The following is a 12,414-nucleotide window of genomic DNA, read 5'->3' as shown; positions in this document are numbered from 1 at the left end:
GCGAAAGATGTTCAGCCAAACAGTGAAGACAATTCTTTAATTTTAGGAGCAGGAATAATTGCCAATATAAGTATTAGCATGGAGTCTACAGGGCGGCTCTAAGCAGATGTCGGTAAGGAGTTAACGGATATACAAACGGAGCTTCCACAGTGTCACATCTATAATGATCTGTGGTATATGCGCCCAAAACAGATCTGCCAAGCTAAGTTCCGTATCACGTGATACGGAATTTCCCAAACTGGGTCCACCAAGACTTACTAAGTAGATTTAGCGTGCAAATAGAACAGGAATCTTGTTGAACACAAAGGGAGGCGCTCCGTGTCAAAGACACGGTCAAACAGCGGTATGAGGTGCAGGACTATTGAGGTGCTCCAACAAATCTAGATCCAGGTCGAGGACATGAGGAACTAAGATAACCTAGTCTACCAAAATAAGCCCACCCGCTAATGGGTGGACTCCCTGAGAAAGTTCCGCGCTAAGACATTCCGTCGATCCCGAAGCTTGGTTGAACAAACGTGCATAATTAATGCATTTACGGATAGATCACGATTCAAGGGATGTTTGCACGGTTTGAAAATCTGGAAACCATCTGTACTTACAAGGTTTTTGCCACCAAATATTCCCATTGCAGACACGGATGCGGCGGCAGCCTATACAAGACATAATTCAGTGCGAGAGATAGCAATACTCCTCACAGATAATGAAAGATAGAGCTATTCAGCGGCAGATGCAACGTTTCTACTCCGTAGCTACGGCCTGAATGACTATAATGCGCATTCCCATTTCCCGCCCCCGCCCTAAGGTACATTGGCGTAAGCCGACCATCATGCAAATTGCATTTTTTTTTTTTTTCATGTCGAGACGACTTATATGGCAGACGATAGTCTATACTTCGTAGATCTTACATGTTTGTTAAGTCCGTTCAAAGTCCGTTCGGCCCGTACAAAACTTTGATCGTTTTCCGTCAAAAGGGGGATTCCCGACAATCGGGAGTGGAAGTCCGTAAATCCGTCTTATGTGACTGATAGACTGATTAATTATGCCATCTATATTATGCCGCCTTATAGTACCAAGACCGTTAAGCTTACTGATAAATGGACAATTAGTAGAATGTATCTAAGCATAGCATAACACAGGACTATAAGAAACCATTTTGACCTTGCCCATCAATTTTTCAAATGCGGCTTGCTCAATACTTTATCTGCATTAAAGCCTTGTCGGTGGGTCCAGGGAAGAGTTATTCAGTGTGTATTGGTCAATCCGATTCCGAGAATGGCTGTATAATTTACGCTTGAGAACATCTATATTCCAAAACCCCGATCCGTGGACCCGCGGGCGAATTATGAAGTCACACAATAAATTGCAGAAGGTCGAAGACAAATGACCGTACCAAGAGTTGAATGTTATTAATTAACAGTTTATGTTATGTTAGACATAAATGTCTCAAATTCTGACATGCAAAGCTCGAAATCCAACGCCACATTAGCTTGGATACAATCAAGTAAGCTCTCATCTGACCCTCCTGGCACTGACGCCCACCCTTCCAGCGGCCCCCTGTGAAGGAATCCCAACCTGGCAATTCCATTGATGGATTTTTCAAGTTTGGCCTATTGCTAGGGGTAGCCTGATGCTTTTGGTCGTGGAAGGGTCCTTGTTTTGGAGCGGGAACATCTTCCAGCTCGGCCTCAAGGCATGGTGACCATTCTCATAAGATGGGTCAATCCTTCGCAGCATCGTCTGTATAGCTGAAATGGTGCTTGAGATGGCAGCCCCTGCTCGCATCATTGAAAGAGTTCTTAAGGCGACATGAATCCATGGTAGGTGGAGAGACCCGGCATTTACATCATGAAGACAGTCGTAAATAAAGGTAGCAGTAGCACTTCCCAAGAAATATCCATGATATCGCAGTTTCTTTATCCGGTTAAAACGATATCTCAGATATTTGACCAAAGTTTATGGGGATGGAGGGGTTGAGAACCTTAGCCAAGTCGTTCTTCCTGTATGCTTGACACAGGTGATGTATTGTTTCCTGCGCAGCAATAAGCGTTTGAGCGCATGCTTAATCTAGCCACGAGGAAATTCTCGATCGATCATTTGTTGGCATGTCTTTAGATTGATGGGATTTCATATCCATATCACGTTGCAGATGCCCACGGAAAATCCAGAAAAGGTCGAAGATTAGCAAAAGAGTGTGATAGTACATTGTCTGTTATTTAGCGTGAACCCATCAATTACGGCATGTTAAGGCTTACAATTGTTATATACCGTTTGTTTTACGCCGATGCATCCAAGCTGAAAATGCGAATTTACCCCAAAGCCCACTCGTTGCTGCAGATTTTCCGCAAGGCCTTGAAGATCCTGGTAATTGAGCAGGCAGCTTTCCATACTTCGAGAAGTGATACATGCTGCTGGCCATATATTTCGTTTGTTGATCGAGCAATGACTGCACAGAGTGACACTAGTTCACGAATAAAGGGATCTTTCGCATGCTCAATCGTGATATCTTTCAAGCACAGCGAGCTTGGTCGACCGGAGTGAAAGGCGGTCCAACTAGGGATGACATTAATACTAGTTTTATAAATCAGAATGAACTGTCAAGCTCACTTTTCAAGAATATAGAGAGACCAAAAAGTTGTTCGTTGCTCATCAACTCTGTCTGGAGGCTGAGTATCATCATCGCGGGAACCTTTATGAAAGCCTACCGAAACAGCTTTGCGAATGGCGTTTCCAAGATGCAAGAATGCTGAGCTCGGCCGACTTCGTTCGCTTTGATAGCGTATTGCTGAGGATCCAAGTTAGCGCGGAAGCTAAACGGGGTAGCTCAAGCATGACTTATCATTAATATCAATATCTGCACAGATTTTAGATTCACTACCTCATCATATGCAGCCATTGAAGTCTTGACTTGCTCAAACAACACGTCGCCCCAAGAAAAACATTCTGTACTGAGTGACCCGATTGCCAGGGCGAGTAGAATCATAGCTTGAGTCAGAGTATCCAGCCTTGCCATAGAACAAGGTTCGTAGAGCTTCTTTAGATACTGTTCGAAATGCGCCTTGGAGCAAAATGATGTCAAATGATAGAGCGTAGACAGAAATTGGGATAGAAATAACTCCGCCATTTTGAACGGCAAAAATATCACCGGCATTTTCCCCGGACTGATCTTCTCTCCTGAACCGGCCTCCAAGTTCCCGAAAAAGATGCGACTCAGTTGAAACATGTCTAGACCAGCTTCCGCTTCCTCTGGTCTTCCCGAACTTTCGGGGTAGTTTTTGGGAGTCGAGAAGAGATCTCGGTAGATGTGTTGTGTGAGAGCAAAATGGGAAGCCGGTCCGTAATAGAGCTGCATCTGGAACGGGGATGAGGCATTGTGCGTGGCTGAAACACTTTGAGGAAGGATGTGTACAGCCGATGTGTTTCTTTGTCCAGAGGACTGGACGAGGCCTGCTCTGGCTTGATAGACATCCACACTCGGCAGCGCGCTGATCCCGTCTGACCTAGATGCTCTTTCGGAATTTTTGCGATTCTCTTCTCTGGCCACTTGATATTCGGTCTTCTTTTTTCGATGTCGAATGATATCCCTGTACACGCATGCGGTGTTGCGAAGATGGCATTGTTTGCAGCTGTACCGACTTAGGGCATTTGGTTCAAGGGAAAAGACAAATTATCACACGGATTTAGGCCGTTGCACCCGATTTTTCGCTTGCGGCACTCCTGACAAGCTTTGGCGATTCGCCAGCCCCTAGCTGCCGAACTCGACATAACTGAAAATGGATACTGTCTACTTGATGCTAAGATCTCGTTAAATTCCACGGGTAGCCGCTCGGGCTATAAACGAAAAGCTGCCAGGTATCATCGTTAGCATAAATAATACATGGAATCGTTGGTAAGCAAATATGATTAGAGATAACAAGAATTGAAGCGACAAAGACAAGGCCTTGCGCTCGTGGTTTTGCTTGCGTCTCGGTCTTGAAACACACCGTATTCTGCCAGTAGCAAAAGCTACGAAATTGACAAGAAATTGAATGTTCAATGAGCTACGGTCGTACCCCCTTGCACTGTGACTCACTAGATGTTTTCCATAGCCTTAATGCGATCCAAAATGTACACTGCGTGGCATGTACTGCGGGTTTACGGATCTACCTCCGTAAGGGGTTGGATGTGGGTCCTTTTTTTCTCTACATCCTAGAGACTTACGTGGATCACTTGAGCACAGTTCTGATTAAAGCTTTACGCATGCATGCTTTCGTCGCAGGAGTACCTGATCTCGTCTTACTCCTTAGTTCCTATGGGTCTGGTCGGAGTTACTGGTTTGCCCCAGCGAACTTCAATCGGACAAACTCACGGCTATACGGATGTATGGCTTTCGTCACAGGGGTAGGGTACCTGGTCTCACCTTATTCCTTAATTCCTATGGATAGCTGGAGTTACGGGTACGCCCAAACAAACTCTAATGGAACAAATTCATCAGGGGCACTGCTAGTTGAGTATCAATGTCTGGGTTTTGGTTTGGTAACAGTCACATTACACGTCGGGTGCTGGTGGCTCTTCGCCCCAGAAGGTTCTGTATACTTGGTTCTAAGATAGATAGGGGGCAAAGGGTGAAATAACCGTACTTTTGATACAAATCACTGGCCATTATAATTCCAGACTCGTATTATTTTCAAGGTCAAGTGCGCGCTTTGCATTTCATGTAACTATCCTACACAGATCCCGCAAGACCCCTGTAGACTCCGGCCTCGACGTCCTGGTATAACTGGAACACTTTGGCATCTCCGAATGGCAGGATTTGTGTACAGATCATTCCAGCTACACCATTTTCACGATCGCACCACCAAAAAAGATTCGGGAGGCCAGACCATTGGGCTGTTCTTATAGAGCGGCCCGTAGAGCCCCCGCTGAGCATGAAGGTCAGTCCCCAGCCTTGGCGATCTCCGGCAACGGTTGGGTGCAGTCCAGTTGAGGAGTTGGTCAGGTCTGCTTTTGCGTTGGGGATGACCTTTTCAGCTAGAGGTGGGAGGTTCTCCAGTTGGTTGCGGAACATTTCATCTACAGTAGATTTCTTCAAAAGCTGCGACCCGGTGCTTGGAGAAGTCCCGTCATTCAGAAGCACGGCCAAGATTTCTGTGAACATCAGAGACTGAACCGAGGGAAAGCTTTAGCAAAGTGAGAAAGGGAGAGACGCATACGGCAATAATCTTGGGGAGTTGAGAAGCATCCTGCACCGCCACTGTTAAAGAAGGATTTCATGTCGGACTCGTCATCCATTATCAGAGGCAGACGGAGCAAATGATCCCGAGAATGGATCCGTCCAGTTGGATCTCGCTGATGCATGTAAGCCAGTTTGTTTTTCATCTTCTCAGTTGGGATCATTGAGATCTGATCAAGGCCAAGCGGGTCGAAGATATGTAACTGGAAATATTGATTCAGAGGTTTTCCGGTCACCCGTTCAATTAAAATGCCGACCCAATCAATATTGATCTACCAAAGTTTCATGTCTCATTAGTGGCTATCATGTGGTCAACAGAGATCGCGGGTACATACCCCGTACTCCCAAGCTTCCCCGGGCTGGTTCACCAAGGGCTGTTGGAAGTCACGCAAATACCCCGAGAACTCGTTGTACCCAATTGGCCGAGAATATTCTCGCAATTTTGGATTCATAAAGGAATATCCAAACCCAGCTGTAGAGTCTTAGATGTCAGAAAGCGCCCCTCAAGTGAATTTCATTGGGAGGAACCAATCACCTGTATGACTTAACAACATCCTCAAAGTGATACCTCGTTCCTTGTCCACCAATATGCCATTTTCTTTGAGAACTTTGACATCTTTTAGCTCCGGGCAGATCTGCTCAATTTCGTTGACACTATCCAAGGATAACCGCCCCTGTTCCACGAGCTGCATGCAGGCAATTCCAGTAATCAATTTGGTGCATGAGGCAATCCAGAAGACACTGTCAGGGCCCAAGGGCTCAGAGCGTCCATGTCCTTCCTGCCCAGCCGTGTGGAGAAACATCAGCTTGCCGTCCTTTCCCACGACCGCGACGGCGGCACCAGGAAGTCCATTTTCGGGGTCGCTGCACGATGAATTGACCACGCCTTTGAGGGCCTCTATGGTGGTTTTTGGAAGTAGCCCCATCTTGGGGAGGTAACGGATTGAGTCTGATTAGGCTGGAATAATTCCAGATACCATTTATCCAACAGGGATGGAGAGAGAATTAGCGTAAATTCTGTCCCACGAACTAGTGGATTTGAGAAGTGATAATCCAAATACACAATTGGAAGTGAGGTGCAAATACCGACGTATGTTCTGCAGTGAGTTTATGCCAATTAGAATTAGCCGGTTTGACTTTCACAATACCTTGCCATGTATATCCGTTGCGGGCTAGTTCCGCTTTCTGGCGCATATTTCCGAGACTCGGGAACCGAAAAGAGTGGGGTAAACTATGCATTATGATCGACTGTATAATGATGTTTCGGGCTCTTTAGTAGTACGGTGAAAGCCTTTCGAATATTTAAAGAGTGTGCCTCAAGCCACTGATCTATTTCTCAAAGACATACTCTTCGTTCTCAATTCATCCTCACAAATAACGTCATGTCCGTTCTCGCGTATCCAAACGCCCCAACAGAAGAGCTAGATGCTCTTATTGTGGGTGCTGGGTTTTCTGGCTGTTATCTTCTTCACAAACTACGCGACGAACTGAACCTCAAAGTCAAGATTTTTGAGACCGGTTCCTCTTTGGGCGGTACGTGGCACTGGAACCGCTATCCCGGTGCTCGAGTGGACTGTCCCGTTCCCGGTTACGAATTGTCCATGGAAGGTGCCTGGAAGCACTGGACTTGGAAAGAGAAGTATCCAAGCTGGGAAGAGCTACAGGCATATTTTGCCCATATCGACCAGGAGCTCTCTATAAGTAAGGATTGCTACTTCAATCACGAAGTTGTTTCGGCTCAATTTCTCCCTGATGAGCGGAAGTGGGCCGTAGCCACTCGTGGCAGAGTTATCCTCGCGAAATGGTTGATTCCAGCCATCGGATTTGCTGCCAAGCAGTATGTTCCCGACTGGGACGGTCTTGAAACATTCCGTGGGAAGGTCTATCACTCTTCTGCTTGGCCGGAAGAAGGGGTCAATGTAGAAGGCCAAAAGGTCGCGGTGATCGGTACCGGATCCACTGGAATTCAAATCGGCCAGCAATGGGCGAAGGACGCCGCAGAGACCTTTGTCTTCCAAAGAACACCTAACACTTGCCTTCCAATGCGCCAGGAGCAACTTGATGCTGTCCAGCAACAAGACAGGGGGAACCGGTTAGCTTCATTTGCCAACAGTCGGACGACATTTGGTGGCCTGCCGTATGATTACCTGCCGCGGAACTCTACGGATGACTCGTCTGGCGAGAGGGAGGCTACCTATGAAAGGTTATACGAGGAAGGTGGCTTGAAACTCTGGAATGGATCCTACAAAGACCTGATGGTCAATCATACCGTAAACCGTGAAGTGTATGATTTCTGGGCCAAGAAAACGCGAGCGAGAATCAATGACCCAAAGCTCAAGGACCTTCTTGCCCCTCTGGAGCCACTCCACGCATTTGGTGCCAAACGACCTTCTCTCGAGCAAGATTATTACGAGCAGTTCAACAAGCCCAACGTGCACCTAGTGAGCATAAAAAACAACCCGATCTCGGAACTTCGCCCCGAGGGAATTGTTACCGCAGACGGCAAGCTTCATGCGGTCGACATAATTGCTATTGCGACAGGCTTCGATTCTGTCACAGGCGGTATCAAAAAGATGGGTATCAAGGATGCAGACGGCATTGAGCTGGGCAAGAGGTGGGACGAAGGCATCTATACATACCTTGGCCTCATGGTCAGCCGTTGTCCAAATATGTTCCTTCCATACAGCGCGCATTCTCCTTCCGTCTTTTCCAATGGACCCACGACCATCGAGATCCAAACCTCATGGATCGTCGAAATGATTAAGAATGCGGAAAGGGAGGGCATCCAAGAAATTGATGTCAAAAAGCAGGCCGAGCAAGCCTGGCGTGATGAGATCCTGGAAGTCGCAGACAAGACGCTGCTACCGACAACAAACTCATGGTACATGGGGTCCAACATTCCAGGGAAGCCAGTTGAGCCTCTTTTCTATGTCGGTGGACTTCCGCGATACCAAGAAAAATGTGCCGAAGCCTTGACCAACAACTGGGAAGACTTCATCAAGGTTTGATTCGCATTGAGGAACATCCAGCATCTGTTGGCATTTATCAGGGTAAAACCATCGTATCCCACTGAAAATGCCACAAATCATTCTGTTTGAATCTCCAGACTTAAAATCCACAAGGTGACTCCTTAAACGAGCTTGTCAATACGCGTAACCCCGTGGTTGCATGCATTTCCTAATCATCGAGCATCCGGTGCTTTCAAACAGGTCTGAAGACTCAGAAAAAGTGATAAAACTAAGTAATACTCACTATCTGAGATCCTGTAGAAACGAATCGCTCCCGGTGAGCCCATCACCACAGATACAGAGTGGTACGAAATAAGTAACACACCTCGTGTCTCGTAAGTTCTTGTATGGGTAATCCATGGTTTTCATAATCTTCTGCAGTACACCAAAGTATTCGAACAGTAACGGCGGATTTGTGAATTTTGCCACCTATTACAGTACTTTTTTACTCTTTCTTTTTTTATTGCCGCGACAGCTCTTTTGCCTGCAGTAGCGTGATCCACCACACGCGTGATATCGCGCATCTTTACGCCCACGTTCCCCTTTTTCTCCGCCATCCTCGTCCCAATTCTGAACCCTCGTTTTCCAATTTCGTTACCTCTTAGGTCCATCCCTTCAGCGCCTCCCGTAAACGCCGTATTCTCCACGAAACCCCCTTTCCCCGCCCGATCCTTCGCCTAACACATAGTAACCGCGCTGCACAGTTCCTTCCCTTCTCAACATCGGAAGGTCCGATGATTCTGGGCACGAATTACAACCAACCCATTTCCAGTAGCAGCACGCGGTGTTATCCTGCGCGAATTGCGTGTAATTCCGAACGAACAACTCGTAAATCGGCTGCCGGACGTACATCTTGGATCCAGCTCCGCAAATCAGCCCATCTTTAGTTTCAAACCAGACCTTCAACCACAGTAGCACGTTCAATAGGTCGTAGATCTCGAACACTATTTTTATGCTCTTACAGCCCTATAGCTCCTTCACTGGGCTGTCCCCCAATACCCCTTTCATGGACCGACTTGTATGCGAGCAAGATCATTAACAAGGCATTCAACGCTGATAATGGCCTTCTCCATAACTCTACACGGGTGTAATCTCTCTCCGGCTAATACTGCATACTTACTTAGGAACTACGAGCTACGGAACTACTGGTATCCTTATCTATTTCTTTCAACCACATGAATTTGCTTGTCGTAAGCAAGATACTTGATTTTATAGGGTCTGGTGTGCGAAACCAAAGTTTGCTGTATCAGGCTTTGAAACTGACCTGAAATCTGGGATTTGCATTATGGTAATCTCGTATAAGAATCCATTAAAGAAGGACCGTCTGACCATGGTTCTTGTGAAAAGTGGCAGTCTCGAACTCAAGAAATCAGCAGCGTCAAATAGAAGTATAACCCCTACATATAGAGAGAATTGAGTTGGATCAGTTAGGAATTAGCACCTATCATTAGGAAGACATACCCATCGACGACTAATGCGCTCCCAGTAACATAACTTGCCATATGCGACGAGAGAAACACGGCACAGTCAGCAATCTACCAGATATCAGCATGGACCAGAACGATATAGACTCTAAACTAATGCAGACCTCGTCAGCGTCTCCAAGCCTTCCCATGGGAATCAAAGCAGTTTGTTTTGATTCAATCTCGGATCGCAGTTCTGGGTCGTTATTTCCAAGGATCGCCGTCGACACATAACTAGCCAAGTCAGACCTGGGAACTTTTGCCTTGAGACCAGTATTTTTTCTCACCCTGGATAAATGCTGTTGATCCTGATTCCCTCTTTGCTATACGCCGCAGCTTCCTATTATTGAATTTATTAGCATATCCTCCATCAAGATGAACCTTCATACCGTTTTTGTCATTCCGAGGATTGCGTGCTTGCTTGCGGCATAAGGGCTAGCACCTACTGGACCACCAACCAGACCCAAAATCGAGGCTGTGTTAGTGATCACTCCACGATTTCCGCGCCCACTCCTGTGACATTTAGCCCGTGTTGGATAGCAGATCTTTATATATAGTAAAAGGAAACTTACGGAATCTGGAGTTTCTCCTGCGTCAACATCTGCTTGACTTGCTCCCTCTGGGAAATCCAAAGACCAACGAAGTTCACGTTAAGTACTTTGGTCAGCTCAGCACTTTCTTGTTGAATTGTTGGCTTTTGGTCTCCGCCAATTCCAACATTATTCAGCACGTAATCAATTCTTCCGAAAGCTTTCGCTGCAGAGCGCACACAATCAACACAGGACTGTTCATTTCCGATGTCAACTTGCTGAGTTATGACTTTCAAGTTGGGTACTGCATGGCGAATTTCATCCGCCGTCTTTCTCAGAGCTTCCTCATTTATGTCTGCCAAGAAAAGGCCCTCGACACCGGCACGAGCAAACGCCAACGATGTACTGCGTCCAATTCCTTTGATTGATTCAGCAAACGTCTCTCTTGTATCAAACTCGGCATATACACATATGCTTACCAGTAGCAGAACCCTAGAGAACCATAAAAAGAATCAAGGGTTTAATCTTGCTGGTCTTAGACATTTCAGGGTATCACCAATGCACATACCATGACGAATCCTATACCAGGTAGCAAACGGGATACTGTAGCAGCCATATTGCTTTTCGAGAGTTTAATCGAGACTATTAGGTAACAAAAATTGGGTGAAGAATGTTCTAGTCTTAGTTTGATGCGGAATCCAATCATTCCAAACTTGGAGGATGCAGTCATTTATAATGTCGGTGGCTGAAAATCAGTCACATGAGAGGGAAAACTTCATAACTTCAAGCCCCAAGATTTATGCCGTTGTTTTGACGCTACCACGGAACAAATTTACTGGTGATGTATTCAGATCAACGTGCTTTCTAGTTTTTCACCGTTCGTGTGCTCCTTAGTTCCACTAACATTGGCTATGAGGAAGAAATCCAAAAAGAGATATCAATCAAGAAATTTTCAAGGGCAAACATCCCAAAATCTAAGCTGCGAGTCACGCGAAATGGAAGAGCTCTAGACGCCCAGGTCTGTGATTTGGAGAATTACAGTGCCAGCTGTTTACGTCGCCGTTGGGCCGGTGATCTAGTGGTACGACTGTTGTCTCCACTTCGCCATAGATTAAGCCTAGACCTCGTAATCCCGTAATACCGTAATCCCGTAATTCCGTAATCCTGTAACCCCGAAATCCCGAAACATTAAGAGCTCAGCCCAGTCAGGTAGGCCTTTGGGACACATTTCGGATGATTTCCGCCCATCTCGGTCGGCGCATTTACCGAAAATGGCAAATCAATGCGAGGTGAGCTAGAGCTGTATCATTCCGCGAGCCCTGGCTTGAACCTGGATGTCCGAGATATCCACTAGAGCCTTGGCACAATCTTGGTCACAGGGCCGCTCGCTCGCCAAAGAGGAAAGTCCTTTTCCATAGACCTCAAATAAGTATTGTTACCTCGGAAAAGATTTAAAAACGAACCATAGTAGAAAGGATTACTAGGATTGGGTATTGCACTCCGAATAGAATCACTGGATTTATATGTAGGTTTTCGAGAAATGAGGAAGGGATGAATTGAGGAAGAGTGATGAATTGAGGGAGAGTGATGAATTAGAGATTGTGGTAGGTTAGGAGAGATTAGTTATTTGGGAACTAGCGGTGGGTTACAGTAACGAATACGTATCTTCAAAGGTCCTTATATCTGCTATTCGAAAATGACAAACACGCCATTCATCAACTAGCTACATATATAGTGGTACTTTATATAGTGAAAATGTTTCTAATCCATCCTATAGCTCCTTAACACCGCCTAACATTTTACGTCGCTTGATTTGCTACGTGATGTCCTTGCTTCGGATTTGAACCCCCCAAAGTAATGAATCTCAGTCTTACATCTAGCGTAGATTTCGAATTCTAACGGAGCGACGTGGCCGGCGTCGCGGGCTTATCGGCTTAGCACTCTTTATTAGACTTCCGCAAAGCCCACCGTTAGGCCCGGACCTCGGGCCCAAAGCCTAACCCATCGTGGGCTGGGGGTCGAACATTTAGGCCCAAGCCTAACCCCCAGCCCACGGTGGGGGCCTAATAGGCCCCCACGAAAGCCTATTATTGTATAAAATCCTAGTCTTAGCGGTTATAACGCTACTAACTAATCAACGTAAATTACCGTTTTTTATAACTATTTAGGTTAGTATATCAAATATCGCTATAGCATAGTGAACC

At 46.2% G+C, this 12,414-nt stretch overlaps 3 protein-coding genes across 3 annotated transcripts; 1 reads left to right on the top strand and 2 right to left on the bottom strand.

Moving 5' to 3' along the window:
* Window positions 1–4,702: 4,702 nt before the first annotated feature.
* Window positions 4,703–6,135, bottom strand: PENARI_c014G10445 (serine hydrolase domain-containing protein; the record flags this gene model as incomplete). Its single annotated transcript, XM_022633612.1, has 4 exons — window positions 4,703–5,124; window positions 5,190–5,481; window positions 5,545–5,681; window positions 5,745–6,135. The coding sequence occupies 4 exons, from the start codon at window positions 6,133–6,135 to the stop codon at window positions 4,703–4,705; spliced, it is 1,242 nt and encodes a 413-aa protein (XP_022486662.1).
* A 456-nt stretch (window positions 6,136–6,591) lies between these two features.
* On the top strand, window positions 6,592–8,217 carry PENARI_c014G09269 (flavin-containing monooxygenase; the record flags this gene model as incomplete). Its single annotated transcript, XM_022633588.1, has 1 exon — window positions 6,592–8,217. One exon carries the CDS (start codon window positions 6,592–6,594, stop codon window positions 8,215–8,217), a length of 1,626 nt encoding a protein of 541 aa, XP_022486607.1.
* A 1,427-nt stretch (window positions 8,218–9,644) lies between these two features.
* Window positions 9,645–10,826, bottom strand: PENARI_c014G01399 (SDR family NAD(P)-dependent oxidoreductase; the record flags this gene model as incomplete). Its single annotated transcript, XM_022633416.1, has 7 exons — window positions 9,645–9,752; window positions 9,806–9,914; window positions 9,968–10,020; window positions 10,070–10,193; window positions 10,253–10,628; window positions 10,690–10,702; window positions 10,779–10,826. The coding sequence occupies 7 exons, from the start codon at window positions 10,824–10,826 to the stop codon at window positions 9,645–9,647; spliced, it is 831 nt and encodes a 276-aa protein (XP_022486718.1).
* Window positions 10,827–12,414: the final 1,588 nt, after the last annotated feature.

The sequence above is a fragment of the Penicillium arizonense genome (assembly GCF_001773325.1).
Source record: "Penicillium arizonense strain CBS 141311 chromosome Unknown PENARI_contig014, whole genome shotgun sequence".
Taxonomy (NCBI): domain Eukaryota; kingdom Fungi; phylum Ascomycota; class Eurotiomycetes; order Eurotiales; family Aspergillaceae; genus Penicillium; species Penicillium arizonense.
This window is presented reverse-complemented; position numbering and strand designations above follow the sequence as displayed.